This window comes from Macrotis lagotis, chromosome 5 (genome assembly GCF_037893015.1).
Source record: "Macrotis lagotis isolate mMagLag1 chromosome 5, bilby.v1.9.chrom.fasta, whole genome shotgun sequence".
Classification (NCBI taxonomy): domain Eukaryota; kingdom Metazoa; phylum Chordata; class Mammalia; order Peramelemorphia; family Peramelidae; genus Macrotis; species Macrotis lagotis.
This window is the reverse complement of record NC_133662.1, coordinates 42,565,812-42,583,794: the sequence shown is the minus strand read 5'-3', so window position 1 is coordinate 42,583,794 and position 17,983 is coordinate 42,565,812. Positions and strand designations below refer to the sequence as shown.

The window sequence follows — 17,983 nt, the reverse complement described above, 5'->3', positions numbered from 1 at the left end:
GTGAAAAACAATAGGGAGTGGAAATTAGGGATATAGCCTAAATAGTCTAAAATCCTTAATTATCCTAAGAAGGACAGCTATATTCAAGACATAATACAAAAAACTTTTTGAATCTGGATTTTTAGCTTCTTTTTGCCCTTCATACATCCTCAATTACTGACTTTATTATAAATAACATTACACTGGGGAAATTTCACTTCAAAGAAATCATCTGGCAGACAATCTCTAAAAACCTTTATATTGCTCTTTAGTTATGCACTGAGAAAAAAATGATATAATTTCAAAATGGAAAAAGTAGGCAGAAATCTACCCCCAAGATGAATTTTTGAGGTCAATGTGAAATCTCCAATGATTCAAAACTATAAACTTGAAAATGTAAACATACTTTTCTCAGAGACTGAAGTTATTTCCAAGTGAAAATCAAATGTTCTAACATTTATCTTTATTCACAATTAGTTCTCAAATTTTCAGTCAAAAATAAAACATATCAAATTCTACTTTAAGATAATTTAAGAATAAATAAAATATGCATATGCAAAAAAATCTTAAGTTTTTAAAGAGAACCAGATAAAATTATTTCCAGATAAATATGTAACCATTTAGTTTTATAGGATGGCAGGGTTAGTTCACTCTTAATTTATTTGTAATATTACAAAAAAAAAGTTATAAAAATCAAAAGTAATTATATTTAAAAAATGCTCAGGAGGATGTCAGAATTATTTTTCACAACCAATTCTGATTAGCTTTGCCAGAATTTGAGTTGAAATGAAAACTGTAAAGGGAAACCTCTTTAAATGTAATCCACAAGTGTTAATATAGCAACTTAAAGAAAAAACTTGTAGTTGTTATTATTCTGAATACTACAAACTGTGGTGCAATTTGATGAGAAATCTGTAAGGAACACTAAACATTCAAGAAATAAATGCTTTCCAATTTTTTTTTTCTTCAAGAAAGTTTGGTTTGAGATGAAAAAGAAAGTCACAATAAAATAGTGCACTCCCTTCTAAAACAAATCAGAATCTGATTTCTAAAAGTAGGACCACTCCAGTGTTCTCTTTAATAACAATAAAGGTGAAAATAGTACACAAAATTAACCTACACAGAAAAAAAACGAGATCATCATACAACTATATATATTTTTAAATAGTCATCACTTAAAGAATTTTAATTTCAGTAATAGTTTTAATATGAACCTTTCAAATCTTACTCATATTTTTTGAATGCAGCTAGCTCCATAATTTCCATAGGTTATTTATGATAGCATCAACATATACTTGCCACTCATTAGCCTTCTGTACTTTTCTTATGCTTGTCAAGCTATAGAATGGAAAACTACTTGAGATAAGTACTACGTCTAAGCTTTGCTCTGAAGTCCTGGTACCCAAAGGGGACTTTTACATTCACTGACTACTGACTATCTCTAGGAAGTGAAGCAGTTAAAACAGAGGAAAGCAGAGATTCCTGCTTGGGATGAAAGCTATAACAACTGACTTCCTCAAGACCAACAGGAAAACCAAGTCACCCAAACCTCCCACTGTTTCTGGTTTTGCTTCTTTATGTGTGTAGAGAATGACAATATACTAGTCATATTCTGGGCAGAGACACTGAGAAGATGTGCCTTGCCCTAAAAATATCAATAATAAAGAACTCCAACATACACACACACACACACACACACACACACACACACACACACAACACTTTCAATTAGTTAGGACAAACAAAGTTATGCATCTAGGGAATTTTCTTTAGCTTAAGGAAAACATTTATTGAACACTCAATAATAGAGGACATTATTTTTATTCATCAAACTACAGAAACTAAAATTTAATTAAAGTCAACTTTCAAAATGAGACTCAAATAACATTTTTTTTATATTAGGGTAGGCCTAGTGAATTCATTTATCACTTTACACAGGGAATTTTCTCTGTCTTCCTCATATAGTCTGTCCAGCTCAGGTTTAGTTTAAAATCTGGGATAAAGATTTAAAAATATGCTGTACTATCCAAAGTACAAAAAAAGTAAATAACTCTTAATTGGGGGGGGGAGGGGAGGGGCATTTGCAAATTAATCTCAATCTCTTCAATTATAGAAAACAAAATTAGCTTGGAATATACACAAGGATTCTTCAATTAGCAAAATTTCAACTGATGTTAAAAAAGATATTTATCTCAATATTTTCTTTTCTGTCTGTACCTATAGTTTGAAAAAATAAAACTGAAACATCAGAAACCTACCAGGCTAAAAATTCAATAAGCAACATTTTATTTCTTCCTAGAAAAACCATGAAAACCTTTCTAATAGATAGAAGCCTCTAATTTTCCTACAAAGGAAGAAATATGCCCCTGAGCTCTTTGTATTTGTCCTCACAATTGGTATGAGGTTATTCAACTTATTTGTTCATTCTTTTCTAAGCACCATCAGTATGGGCTACTCATCATCAATTAAGTTTTTCTAAAAGAACAAATTGCAACACGATTCATGTTAAATTCAAGAATAAAAAAGGACAGTAGTCACAGAGAGGTCATGAGACTAGGTTAGCTCTGAGAAAATTCAAGTGATGTACTTACTGCCAAAGCCTTGGACAGTTTGGCTCTAAAGTCATTCAAGATGATTGACACAATATCCTGATGTGGCACAAATGCAAAACCACGTTCCAAATAGACTTTTCTTCCTCGGAACAAATCCAGAGCATCAGCAAAAGGAACCTGGAAGTAGAAAGCCAGGGAAAAAGTAGGTTACTGTGCAACAAGCTCAGTTTTCAGATGTACCAAACCTAAATAAAATATATTTACACAGTGTTTCCTTTAAGAAATATCCTTCTGGGGTGGCATAGTGGATAAAGCACTAGCCCTGGAGTCAGGAAGACCTGGGTTCAAATCCGGTCTCAGACACTTAATAATTACCTAGGTGTGTGGCCTTGGGCAAGCCACTTAACCCCGTTTGCCTTGCAAAAACCTAAAAAAAAAAATCCTTCATAACAAAGTCAAAAGAAAAAGAAAAAGGATAAATTCATTCTACATAAAATGGGAAAATGGGGTACAACGAGAAAAGAGTAATACAAATAAACCATATGAAATCACTCAACTACATTAAAAAAAAGGCTAACATTCATATAGTGTTTGGTATGTTTCAGGTACTGTGCTAAGCTCTTTATACTAATTATCTCATTTGATCCTCACAACTTTGGGAGCTAGGTGCTATTATCATCTTTATTTTATAGATGAGGAAATTGAGGCACACAGAGGATAGTGACTTGCCCAAGGTCACATAGCTAGTAGGTGCCTGAAGCCAGATTTAACACAAGTCTTTCTCACTCCAGTCCCAACTGTCTATCCATTGTTCCATCATTGCCACATATTCGCAAATAACTGCAGGTATTTGGGAATGAGGGAAGATACTTTACTTTAGTATAGGTCCTACTTCTGTTCTGTAAAAATCATATTTATTGGAAGATACAGAGAAAGTCTTCAATCTGATTTTATCAATGTTGGGAATTCTTTTCCTAGATATTCAGAATGTCAATTCAATTCCAATTCATAGTTGTAGAGTTGTAGGGACACTTAGAGGTCAAGTAACTTATAGTTATACTGTCTTACTGTATCAGAAGTGTGTTTTTCTATGGAGACTTGAATCTATACCTAGACTGGTGGCTCAGCTTCTCAATCACAAAAATAATTATAGTTCCAATTATCATCATAATGCTTTATATTTATAGAACTCTAGCTTTTTATCACTTTCATAGACATTATCTCACCTGATCTTTCTATAACTTCTTCCCAAAGAATGATGAGAAGCATTTTACAGATGATGAACCTAAGGTTCAGAGAGAGTTGAAGCAATCTGCTGAACATCACACAACTAAGTGATAGGCCAGGACTTGACCCTATGTCTAAGTTTTTTTCAACTACATTACCTTACCAAGTTAAAATCTGAAATCTCTACTAACTCATAACTCTTTAAATTTCCTGCTGAGAACTGCCCCTTACTCTGTATTTCAAAAACTATCAAGTGGAACACGTATACAGAATATGTCCAATCAAAATCTATCAAGATCATAGATAAGTAGACACCAAATCTCACTCTGTTTCTCTGTTCTCTGGAAACATTTAAAGCCTATCCCAACACTAGAAAATGTCGATAATAAAACAACTATTTTAGTGTTCACTTTTGCTATTAATCAATTTTCAATCTCTGTTTATTGCTCTATAATTGTTGTTCAGTTGTTTCAAGTCTTGTCCAACTCTTTGTAATATGAGTTAGGGTTTTCTTGACAAAGATATTGGAGTGATCTGCCATTTTCTTCTCCAGCTCATTTCATGTATGAGTAAACTGAAGTAAATAAGAGTTAAGTCCAGGGTCACATTTGAACTCAGGTCTTCCTGACTTCAGGCCCAATGCCACCTAGTTTTCCATAAAAGTTTTGTTATTCTTCATCATACCTGATTCTTCATAACTCAATTTGGGTTTTCTTGACATAATAGGTTAAAAAAATAAACTTTGGGAAGGAAGAGATTATGTGACTTATTTATAATAATAATAATAATAATATTTTTCTTTAAGCATTTTTGATAAGTTAGTACAGCACAAAAAAGTACAGCACAAAAGGGCTCAGGTGAATAAAACAAGATGAAAGATTTTCAGTTGGAAAGAATTTTTCACCTTCAAAAGATTAAATTGAAAGAGGGCCCCTCCTTCTCCTCTCCCCACAAAATAATACAAAGATCAGACCTCCCAAAAATAGATGATTTTAAAAAATATGATAAAACTCAGACAAACTTCACTTGATAAATACTTTCTATCTTAAGAGGTTTTAGATCTTTCAGATAAGGATAACATTAGCTAAGTATTTTGATTCCTACTCTGGAGACCTGACGTCCTTTTCCTCTTCTTCCTCTACCTCCCCAAAACAGTTTGCTTTATTTAAAACTAAAAGCATATTGGGTTCATACTTCATTTCTTAGTTTTTCTGGAATATCTTGTAAAAATGTTTCCCAAGAAATACAGGGTTAAACCACAATGATTTTACCTTGATTCTTAATAATGATATTTTAAACAGTGTATATAGAATAAAAAGGCATGAATCAAATGTGCACATATACATATATGCATATATATATATATACCCACACACACATTTATACATATATATATGAATAACTAGCTTAACTGAAGAAACTATAAAAGAGGCTTGCTTTGTCTAAGCTCAGTTCAGTTGTTACCTGAGCCTTCTGAAGGCTACAAGGAACATGTTTGGTCTAGGTCGAAGTAGAAGCTGCTTGCTAGACATTTTCAAAATGGAATGTACAATAGACAATTCCCAGTCTAACATAATCTGACTAGGTTTACTCCTGATAGTAGGGCAGCTTGATAGAGTCCTGGCCTTGGAACCAGAATCATCTTCATGAGTTCAAATCTAGCTTCAGATACTTATTAGTTATTTGTACCTGGGTAAGTTATTTAACCACATTTGCCTCAGTTCCTCATCTTAAAGGATGCCAAAGGAAATGGCAAAACACTCCAGTGTCTCTAACAAGAAAAACCCCAATGAATTCACAGACAGTCCAACATGATTGAAAATTAACTTAAAACAACTTGTATGGGGCAGCTAGGTGGTGCAGTGGGTAAAGCACCAGCCCTGGAGTCAGGAGCACCTGGGTTCAAATTCGGTCTCAGACGTTTAATAATTACCTAGCTGTGTGGCCTTGGGCAAGCCACTTAACCCCATCTGCCTTGCAAAAAAAAAAAAAAAAAAAACAACTTCTAGCTATACAAAGAAAACACACTTGTTTTCCCTCCAGTGGTATAACAAAAAGAAAACAAGATAAAAACATCAGTTCATGTCCCAGCTGAGATATTTACAAGATGGATGAGTGATTCTATGAACCTCAATGAACACATTTGTAAAATCTTCCATTGGTCCAACGCCACAACAATGGAGTTGTTGATTGACTACATGTGGGGGTGAGTCTGGGTCAGACTAATCAGAATTAGTAACATGGAAAGATGCTAACCATGTTACAAGAAAAGACTTGGGGGACAGGAGCAAGGCATGCTGGCAGGGGCAGAGCCAAGATGGCAGAGAAAAAGCAAAGCTGAGCTCTCCCTTACCCTTTGAAAAAAAACTTTAAATAATTCTTCAAAATGTAGAATGGCAGAACCCACAAAAGGACAGGTGAAACAATTTTTCCCACCAACAAAGGTCTGTTCAATGGAGTGAAAATAGAAAGCAGCCCAGCGCAGGCTGTGCCCCAGCAAACAACCAGAGGATCTTGAGGCAGCAGTGGCATCTTCTATTTTCCAGACCTCTCAGACCAGGGACAGGACAACTGGTCAAAAGGAGATATCAGGGGCCCGACCAGAACAGGACTCTTGCTTCATCATTCATACTCACATCCAGGGCATACTCTCAGGTATCAGTCTCAGGGTGAGGAGGAACACTAGCACCCCCGAGTTTGCAGCAGCAGTGGACTCAGGACCATAGTCATAGTTTCAGGTTGGAAAAGAGTGCTTGCGATACCCCACAGACCAAAGTACAGGTCAAAAGAGTACTACACCACCTTGGAAGAACCAAAAACTTCCCCAGAATTATGTCTGAAATAGTTGTACAAAAAAAACCCTAAAGCTTGGGACAATGTCCCATCCTCTCCAGAATCAGAGACAAGTATTAGCATAGAGTTGAAAGTCAAGAAATAGCCTGGAAAATAAGCAAACAGCAGAAAAACACACTGATTACAGAAAGTGACTACAACAAAAATCAAAGGAGCTTCAAAAAAAAACGCCATGAATTGGTTTCAGGATATGAAAGAACACAAAAAAAGGATTTCTAAAATAAAGTACAAAAGGTAAAGAAAAAAATTGGGAAGAAAGATGAGAATAATACAAGAAAATCATGAAAAGAAGAATCAACAATTCAGTAATGAAGGCACAAAAAAAATTAATAACACCTTAAAAAACATAATTGGCCAAATAGAAAAAGATATACAAAAATTCACTGAAGATAAGAACTTGCTAAAAAGAATTGACCAAATGATAAAAGAGGCACAAAAATTCAATGAAGAAAAGTGCCTTGAAAAGAAAAATTGGCCAAATGGGAAAAAAAAAGAAATAAAAATTCAGTGAAAAGAACTCCTTAAAATGTAGAGTTGTCCAAAAGAAAAGAGGCACAAAACTTCAATGAAATTAATAATTTCTTAAAAATTAGAATTAAGCAAGCGGAAGTTAATGATTTTAAGACATCAAGAGGAGCAGCTAGGTGGTGTAGTGGGGCGGCTAGGTGGTGTAGTGGATAAAGCACCAGCCCTGGAGTCAGGAGTACCTGGGTTCAAATCTGGTCTCAGACACTTAGTGATTGCCTAGCTGTGTGGCATTGGGCAAGCCACTTAACCCCGTTTGCCTTGCAAAAAAAAAAAAACAAAAAAAAAACCCCAGACATCAAGAAACAACCAAACAAAAAATCAAAAATGTTACATATCTCATTGGAAAAACAATTGACCTGGAAAATAGACCCAGGAGAGATAATTTAAGAATTACTGTACTACTTTGAGAACCATAATTAAAAAAAAAGCCTAGTCATCTCTTGAAAGACATTACCAATGAAAACTTTCCAAATATTATAGAACCAGAGGGTAAAAAAAGAAATCAAAAGAATTCCCCGATCATCTCCAGAAAGAGACTGCAAAATGAAAACTCCCAGAAATACTACAGTCAGTTTCCAAAACTCCCAGCTCAAGGAAAAAATATTGTAAGCAGCCAGAAAGAAATAATTCATGGAGTCATCACAATCAGACTAATACAAATTTTAGCAGTTTCTACATGAAAGGAATAGAGGACTTAGAATATGATATTCTGATGAGCAAAAGAACTAGAATTACAATCAAGAATCACCTACCCAACAAAACTCAGCATGATCTTTAGGGAAGAAAAAGGACATTCAATGATATAAAGGATTTTCAAGCATTCCTAAAGAAAAGCCTAGAGCTGAATGCAAAATTTGACTTTCAAATACAAGGAAAAAGAAAATCATAAGGGACTTTTATCAGGTTAAACTATTTAAATTTCTACTTGAGAAAATGATACATGTAACTCTTGTAAACTTTCTCATTATTAGGACAGTTAGCAAGATTCTACATAGAGGGCCCAGATGCAAGTTAAATATGATATGATTATCTGAAAAAAATTAAACTAAGGGGTTAAAAAAAAGAAGTGGGAGAAGGGGAAACAGAAAGATAGAATGGGGAAAATTATCTGATATTAAAAGGGCACAAACGAGGTTTAAATGTAGGAGAAGATGAGGGAAGTGTAGGCATGTGAAACACCTCTTCAGAATTGGCTCAAAAAAAAGAATAACATATATACTCAGTTGGGAATAGAAAAATACCTGATCATACAGGAAAATAAGAGAGGAAAGAGATGAAGAGGGAAGTTTTGATGGAAGGGAAGAGGTATTGGGGTCAGAAGCAAAATACTTTGGGAATGGACAGAGTGAAAGAGAAAATAGAATAAATAGGAAAGAAATAGGATAGAGAGAAATACACATTAACCTTAACTGAAAAAAACTTTACAGCAAGTTTATCTGATAAAGATCTCATTTCTGAAATGTACAGAACTGAGTCTAATTTATAGAACTAATAGTCATTCCTCAAAGCAAAGGATATGAACAGGCACTTTTCGGGTTTAGTATTCAAAGCTATCTATAGTCATAGGAAAAAGTGGTCCAGGTCACTATTGATTACAGTAATGTAAATCAAAGCAACTCTGAGCTATCATTCCATATCTACTATGGGTTTTTAAGGGGGTGGAATCAAGATGGCGACAGGAGAAGAGCCTCTCTTAGGTGCTCTCTCCAAAACATTTTAAAAACCTTAAAATTATGACTCTAACTAAATTTTCAAGAGACATAACCCACAGAAAGATCCAGTGAGGCAATTCTCCAGCACAAGTAACCTGGAAAATAGTGGGAAAACTCTGTTCCACAGGGTTGGAGGGTTGGCTGCACCATAGTCTCACAGAAACAAACCCAGGGCACCTGGGAGTGGCAGCTGCTGGCAGCAGAAGCAGTTTTCTGACCTGCACTCCAGGGAGTACCAAGCACAACTTGGAAGATCAGCAGGGAGACCTCTGTCAGAGAGAGCACAGAGCTTGGTAGCAGCAGCCAAGATCCAGGAAAAGGAAGCAGGCCCATGGAGTCGCCCAGCAGGAGCTTTCAGGCAGCTGTGCTGAGCTCTCAGCCCACCGAAGGTAAGAGAATGGAGGAAGACTGCCAAGGTCTGTCCTCTGTCCCTGAAACAGGAGTCTGGGGCTCTGACCACATTCAGACCCTGGTCACAATCTAGGCCCCCCCATAGAGTAGGGATTCCCCCTCCACACAGCCCTGTGGCAGAGGGGTGAACTTGTAGTCATTCACAGACCAGGAGAACAGTCAGACCTCACACACTGAGGTCCTTATCAGGGTGCCCCCAACATGCTCAAAAGTTCAGGAAGCAACCCAAACCAGGCACAGGCTGGGGAAATGAATAAACGGGGTGGGGAGGAAACTGACCATAGACAATTACTTTGGTATGGACCAAAATACTCAATCTAAAGATGAGAAAGGTCAAGTTTCTACCTCTAAAGATTCCAAGAAATACAAGATTTTGAAAATCAAGTAAGGGAGACAGAAGAAAAACTGGGAAAAGAGATGAGAGAGATGCAGGAAAAACATGAAAAAAGAAGTCAGCAGCTTAGTCAAGGAGATCCAAAAATTGCTGAAGAAAATAATATGTTAATAACCAGCTTAGGCCAAATGGAAAAAACAGTTCAAAATGTTACTGAGGAGAAGAATGCTTTAAAAAGTGGAACTGGCCAGATGGAAAAGGAGATAAGAAAGCTCTCTGAGGCAAACAAATCCCTCAGATGTAGAATAGAGCTAAAGGAAGCTGATGACTTTACAAGAAGTCAAGATACAATATTTCAACAACAAAACAATGAAAACTTAGAAGAAAATGTGAAACATCTCATTGAAAAAACAACTGATCTGGAAAACAGATTCAGGAAAGATAATTTAAAAATTATTGGGCTCCCTGAAAGTTGTGATCAGAAAAAGAGTCTTGACATCATTTTTAAAAAATTCCTACAGGAAAATTGCCCTGATAACCTAGAAGCAGAGGGAAAAATAGAAATTAAGAGAATCCACCAATCTCCCCTGGAAAGAGATCCAGAAAAAACAACTCCAGGAATATTATAGCCAGGCTCCAGAACTCCCAAGTCAAAGAGAAAATATTACAAGCAGCTAGAAGGACATAATTCAAATATTGTGATGCTGCAGTCAGGATTACACAGGACTTAGCAGCAACTACAGTAAGGGTTCATAGGGTTTGGAATATAATATTCTAGAAGACAAAAGAGCTTGGAATGCAACCGAGAATCAATACTCCCCAGCAAAAAATGAGCATCCTATAACAAGGGAAAAGATGAACTTTCAGTGAAACAAGGGCATTTCAAATGTTCCTGTTGAAATGACTAGAGCTGAACAGGAAGTTTGACCCTCAAGTACAGGACTCTGTGAAGCATAGAGAGTGGAGTAGAAGGGTAAATTATGAGGGACTTAATGATGATGAACTGTGTGTATTCCTGCATGGAAAGATGACACCAATAATACTGATATGAACCTTCTCATTTAATAGAGCAGGTAGAAGGAGCCTTTATAGATGAAGCACAGGAGAGAACTGAAGTTGAAGATATATTATAAAAATGGAGTCAGTGGGTCAAAGGGAAATGTACTGGGAGAAAAAGAAAGGAGAGGTAGAATAGGCTGATATTTCATATGAAAGATATTTCATGTAGTTTTTTCAATGGTATGGAAGGAGGAGGAAGTGAGGGGGAATGAGGGAGCCTTCATTCTCCAAAAATGTCTCAGAGAGGGCAGCTAGGTGGCGCAGTGGAAAAAGCACCGGCCCTGGAGTCAGGAGTACCTGAGTTCAAATCCAGTCTCAGACACTTAATAATTACCTAGCCATGTGGCCTTGGGCAAGCCACTTAACCCCATTGCCTTGCAAAAACTAAAAAAAAAAAAAAGAAAAAAAAGAAAAAAAAGAAATGGCTCAGAGAGGAAACAGCATATACACTCAATAAGGTACAGACATCTAAAGGAAAAAGGAGAGAAGGTGGGGGGTGTAGTTGATAGAGGAGAAGGTAGATCATAGGAGAAGACAGTCAGATATAGCACATTTTCTCTTTTACTTTTTTGCAAGGTGCTGGGATCGGGTGGCCTATCCAGGACCACAGGGCTAAGAGGTTGCTGGGTCTCTGGGGTGGAATGTGGGTTTGAGGCCTTCTGGCCACAGGGCTGGTGTTCTGTCTGTTGCACCACTCAGCTGCCCCACTGCATATTTTTGAAGAGGGACAGAGTGAAAGGAGAGAGAAAATATAATAGATGGTAGTGGGGAGGAATGGATGGAGGAAATTACAATCAGCAACAGCAACTGTGGAAAAATATGGAAGTAACTTCTCTGATGGACTTATGACAAAGAATGTGATCCACCTGAGACAGAGATGATGGTATCAGAACACAGACTGAAACACATTTTTTTTTCTCTTTCCCTTACTTTATTTCTCATGAGGTTTTATATTTTTGTGTGGGAGGGAGCATTATATTTACTCTTAAACAAGAATATTTTAGTAATGTTTAAATATGAAATAAATAAAATCTTAAAAAAAAAGATTAGCTACTATGACAAAAAAGCTAAATGACAAATGTTGAAAGAGATGTGGATAATTAAGATCAGAGAGCAATTTGGAACTATGTCCAAAGGGTATAAGGACCATGCCCTTTGACCTGGAAATATCACTTCAAAGGTCTATTTACCAAAGAGATAAAAACTAAAAGGAAAAGGACCTAATATACAGAAATATTTATAGCAGCTCTTTTAGTGATGGCAAAGAACTGGAAAGCAAGGGCATTTCCATCAATTGGGTTGATCAAGTTGTATATAATAGTAATAAAGTACTACTGTGCTATAAAAAAAAAAAGATTACAAAATCAAATGACCAAAACCAGAAAGACATTATATTATATACAATATCATCAATATTATATGATGAACAACTATGCATGACTTTGCTATTCTCAATAATACAATGATCTAAGGCAATTCTGAAGGATTCATGATAAAAATACTATCTCCAAAGAAAGAACAGATGGAGCCTGAATTCAGACAAAAGCATACTCTTTCTTTATTTTCTTTTACAACATGACAAACTTGAAATGTTTTTGTATGCCTGCACATGTATAAACTATGTCAACTATTTGTCTTCTCAATATGGGAAGGCAGATGGGAAAAGAGGAAGATAATTTAGAACTCAAAAATTTTGAAATGAATAGTTAAAAATTATTTTTACATATGATGGGGAAAAAATAAAATATTAAATAAAAAAAGAATCATCCCAGAAGTGATGTTAAATAGGATGTCAATTGTTGGAAGTTTTCTTTTTTCCTCAAGTTATTGAAGCATATGCCTTTGCAATCATGGTATATTGGTTAATTCTCCCCAGCAATATTGAGATAGATTCTGATTGTAGTTGCATGTAAGTAGTAAAAATATACTTAGCTCCCAGGATTCTAAAATTCATACATCCCCCCATGAATGTTTCTCTTCAATTACTAAGATATTACTATAAAAACAAAAATACTGAAAAACAAAATGGGGTGGAGTTGAAAACTTTAGAATCACAATCAAATTAAAATATTGTGGCAATTAAGGATAAGACATTCAAAAACTCTAAAGGGAAAAATCATAAACTTCTCCACAATTATTCTAAGATGTATCTATAAGGGTCATTGTAACAGAATTACAAAAATCCTAGGATTCAAGCAATTTTCTTACATACCTTATAAACAGCATCTAATTCATACTTGTTTCCACTTAGAGGAGCTGAGGAATCAAGGATATCCTGAAAGTGGAGCTCCTTTTCTTCTTTACTAATCTGAAAGAAAAACATATGTAATACAATGTTTAAAAATGCAAAAGACCTCAATACTAAAAAAAAAAAAGCTCTTATTTTGGGTGACAGGATTCTACCCTTCTGAAGGACTGAAAAATTACCCAAATCTTCTCCATTATTATATTATTAATGAAGCCATTTCTCAAAAAGATGTTTCATATTTAACATAAGTTCTAGGTATATATACCATCATCAACATCATCAGACACATACCTTACAACTTCTTCTGGACCTCAGTTTACCCATTAGGAAGAAGAAAATAGTGCAAAATGCTTTTCATACCTCTGTAGGGACATGTTTGGAACAAATGAAAAAAAAGGCAAAAGGAGTAGAAGAAGGAGATAGAGGAAGGGAGAATTAAAGACAGAGACAGAGAGGGAGGGAAAGACAGACAAAGAAACAGAGAGAAAAGAAGGGAGAGACAGAGAGACAGAAACAAGAGGGAAAGACAGAGAGAAAGAGAGGGAGGGAGAGACTGAGAAGAGAAAAAGAGTGGAAAGGACAAACAGAGGGAGGGAGGGAGGGAGGGAGAGAGAGAGAGAGAGAGAGAGAGAGAGAGAGACAAAAACAAAGAGGGAGGGAGAGACAGATGAGATAGAGAGAGAAAAGGAGACAAAGAGAAACAAAAATAACTAAAATTAAGGAGAGAAGCAGACAGACAGAGTCAGGGATAAGAATAGGAAGAGGAAGATGGAAAAGGAGGAGAGACAGAAAGGGATAAGAGAATCTTTCCTTTCTAATACAAAATACTATAAACATTGCTAATTTCTTATTTACATTTTTTAAAAACTTTACACACTTAAAATATACACTTCTTTTTTCTCAGAATCATAAATCTGCTACCTTAAAACCGCACTGGCTTTTCCTCAATTTTCAATTCTCAATTCTTCAATTGTCTTCTCAATTTTCAAATTAAGAGTTTGGACACTGGATTCAAGTTCTAACTCTGCCATTAACTCCTTAACTAATGAGCTTAAGCACCTTAAGTAAGACATGTCAATTCTCTTTACCTCAGCTGTCTTCTTAACGGAGGGGATGAACCAGGAGATCTGGTTCCAAATTATGGGGGTCCTCAGACAATCATTCAAGCCAATACCTGACCAAGAAAGCCCTAAACAACATATCTGACAAATAGTCACCTGTCTGTTACTTGAATCCTTCCCTGCAATGAAAAGGCAATCACAACTTCCTATGGTGGCCCATTCCACCTCAGGCTAAGATTTTTCACCTTTCATCAGGACTAAAATTCCCTGCAACACTGACTGACTGTTAATCTTGTCCTCTGAGGCCAAACAGAACAATGTAACAGCCCTTCCAAGCCTTGAGGGCAACCATTATCTCCTCTAAGACTTCTCCTCCCCAAGTCCCTTCCAGTTTAAACAATATGATTTTATACATATACAATATTAGAGTTTTTCTATCTACATAGTTCTGCCCTGAATCTGCCCAATTACAAAGATTCCAATAGACAGGTTCACACCATCTACCTAAAGATAATGGAGGGCATGACATGTGCAAAACTGGGGGAAAAGAGAGGCAGAACAATAAACATGGCTTCCATAGGAAAGATGTTTCATATTTAACTTGAGTTCTAGGTATATATACCATCATCAATGTCATCAGAATATGAATATTCTACTGCAGGTCTGAAAATAGCAACTCCAGGTCAAGCTAAGAGAAGATATGCATATTATGTTCCTTTTTTTTATAAACATACATATTATCCACTCTCCCTTCAAAAAAAAATAACAGAATGGTAGTTTTTTGAAGAAAAAAAATTGTTTCATTTTTCTTTGTGATCCTAGTGCTTAGAATAGAATAGATGCAAAATAAATGCCTTTATTCTAATAAAATCAATAGGAAAATAACTTTTTGTTTGGCACAATGACATAATCAGACATGAGGAATTCTCATAGTAGGGATATTATTGGATGGAACTGTGGATTTTATGGATGGACAAGAAAGAAAGCAGGAAGAGGAGCAGATGAACAGAAAGGGGGATGAGGGTGAGGGGTGGCATCCAACATGAAAGGGGTATGAACAGGTAAAGCAGAAAACTGTTCCTAGTCTTAAGTGATATGAGTACCTCTGAACATTTAACATTTTCCTTCATCTCTGACACTCAAGTTATAAATTCATACATCAGCTATGTTGTTCATTTTTTTTCTTCAGATATTTAAACAGTATCTAAAAGGAGATCTTAAAATAATACAAGCAAAGACTTTCAGAGTCAAGTACTAAGTTAGCTATAACTATACTTAGTTTCAAGGCTTATTATTACACATTACTTCCATTCAAGTAGCTATGATTTCCAAAATGGGTCCACTTGCTGTAACTCAAGCACCACAGGGCAATGGAACTGGAGACAGAAAGACCTTAGTGCAAATTCTGCCTCAGATACTTACTAGTGTGTGTGACCTCAGGCAAGTCACTTACTTGTCCTTTTCTACCTTAATTTCTTCATCTGTAAAATGGGTATAAAAAAAGAGCAACTTCTTCCCAAGGTTGTTGGGAGGATAAAATGAGATAATATCTGTAAAGCATTTTGAAAAACACAAGATATTATACAAATACTAGCTACTATTGTTATTAATTTGCCTATCTATGACTTCGCATAGGCTGTGCCTCATGCCTAGAATAATTTCCACCTTAATTCATAGAAAAATACAGTTCAAATGCCACCTTTCTAGGGAAAATTTCTAATCTATCCATCAGCGAGCATCTCTTGTTCCCTCAAAAAATATCTACTATGTGCATATATATATACATATATGCATATTATGTTCCTTTTTTATAAACATACATATTATCCACTCTCCCTTCAAAAAAAATAGAATGGTAGTTTTTTGAAGAAAAAAATTGTTTCATTTTTCTTTATGATCCTAGTGCTTAGAATAGAATAGATGCAAAATAAATGCCTTTATCCTAATAAAATAAATAGGAAAATAACTTTTTGTTTGGCACAATGACAGTCAGACATGAGGAATTCTCAGAGTAGGGATATTATTGGATGGAACTGTGGATTTTATGGATGGACAAGAAAGAAAGCAGGAAGAGGTTAGTTGCAACATTTCATGTTTATCTGTCTGGTAAAATTGTTATTATTTCAACACTTGTTTGTTTACAAAAGGGGAGTCAATTCTCACCAGAGAAGAAAAGGTCCAACAAAGGGGGGGGGGGGGGAGAGGAAGCATCATTGATTTCAGCAACTACTTTGCATTAAAGAAATAAAGATTATTCGAAGGACACTGCCAGGTCTAATAGAACAAGGAGGAATTAGAAGCTGAATTTGAACGTTTTCCTGTGTCTCACAGGTTCAGAACTATTAAACTTCACCTTACCTTTACACTAACAAAATCATAGGCTTTGTAAGCAATGGCAACTTTACCAAATAAGCTTTAGGAAGGTGAATCTCCAGTCTAAGGTAAATTGTTATACTCTCAAATACTGTTAAGTTGTAAGAGACCCTATTTCCCAAATACAATTTTTTTGTCTGCATCTTTTGCAAAATGTCAGAATGCAATAAGACAGCTTTCATAAATCTTACATAAAACTGGAATAGGATAACAAGGAATACAGAGAAATTTTCTCAAAAGTGTATCTTGAAAAATAGGACAGAATAAAACCATCTATTTGGTCAAAGCCTTGCCTAAAGGAAAAAATAAGTGGATGAAAGTTTCAGTATAAGGCAAGTCTACTATGTTCAAATGCCCAAAGTAATTGAACACAATCAAAGTTACGTCTATCATTTCTGAAATCCTCACCAATTTTTGCTCTTAGAACTTAACAGTAAAGGTTCCAGTATTTTCAGTGAGTAGAAAGTTTATCCCTTTCTCAAAACTGACCCAAGTCACTCCCTTGGGCATCAAACACTCTCTCTTTCGGCTCTTTCAACTATATTCCCAATATATAAATGTGTTCAGATCTTAATTAGCCTACAAAAATCTTTCCCTTGAATTTGTTTGAATTAGTATAGAATGAAGTAGACAGAACAAGGGAAAAGATACACGAAAATGAATACAATTATATAAATAAAAATACTTTAAAAAAGGAACTAGGAAAATGATGAAGAAATATATTTCTTTTCAAAATCATTCAGATTCCCCTTCCCTCTAATTATCCTCAATTAATATATATGCATATGCATATTATATATGTGTATATATATATATATATAATATATATATATATATATCTTGCTTGTACATAGTGTTCTCACCCCACATTAGCACAAACTGATTTTATAGCCTTCCTTTCTATCTCTATCACTAGGCTTGAGAACTAACATCACTCCATTCCTTGGAAAGGCGATAACTAATGGGTGCATAAGGTTGAAGAGTCAGACATGGTCACTCTATTTAATTGGTTTTACCTAACTTTCTTTGCTACAAGGAAAAGCTACAAGGAAAGACATGGATGAGAAGAGTGCTGGCTGAATGAGATATCCAGAAATGACTGGAGTAAAAACAAAAACCACCAAAAAAAAACTTTAAATAATAATAATAGTAATAAAAATCCCTCCTTGTTCTGCATTCCTTCAAGTTTTCTTCCCCTCATTCTTCTCTCAATGTCAAACTTCCAGAAAGTGTACACACTATCTCAACTTTACCATCTACTCAATATTTAATTCTTTGCAATCTCACTGCCATTGTCTCTTCTATATGAAAAACACCTCCCTCCAAGGCGATGTCCATTATCACAGAATTACCAATGAATTTTCTTTTCTCTGCATCCTCCTTGATCTCTGTGCAAAATTTAATGCTGACTGTTCCTCTTCAACACCCTCCCTTAGATTCTCTGACATTGTACTTTCGTGGGTTCTACTCCTACTTTCTCTATCTCATTTGCAGACCCCTAATTCTCTTACAAGATCCAAATTATGGGTTTCCTTAAAAGTCACTTTGACCCTCTTCTTTTCTCTCTGTAATTTTCATGGTTTCAGTGATCACTCTAAGCAAACAGCAGCATACTCCTACCCAAGTTTTTTTTTAGGGTTTGTTTT

At 35.5% G+C, this 17,983-nt stretch overlaps 1 protein-coding gene across 2 annotated transcripts in view; it reads right to left on the bottom strand.

Annotated features, from left to right (window-relative positions):
* PRIM2 (DNA primase subunit 2) overlaps window positions 1-17,983 on the bottom strand; it is a 379,634-nt gene that overhangs the window by 302,664 nt on the left and 58,987 nt on the right. For both annotated transcript variants that reach the window (XM_074237283.1, XM_074237284.1), the window contains exons 6-7: window positions 12,868-12,963; window positions 2,571-2,708 (exon numbers count right to left, since the gene is read on the bottom strand). In XM_074237283.1, the coding sequence (XP_074093384.1) occupies window positions 2,571-2,708; window positions 12,868-12,963 (234 nt within the window). The remainder of the gene's footprint in view (window positions 1-2,570; window positions 2,709-12,867; window positions 12,964-17,983) is intronic.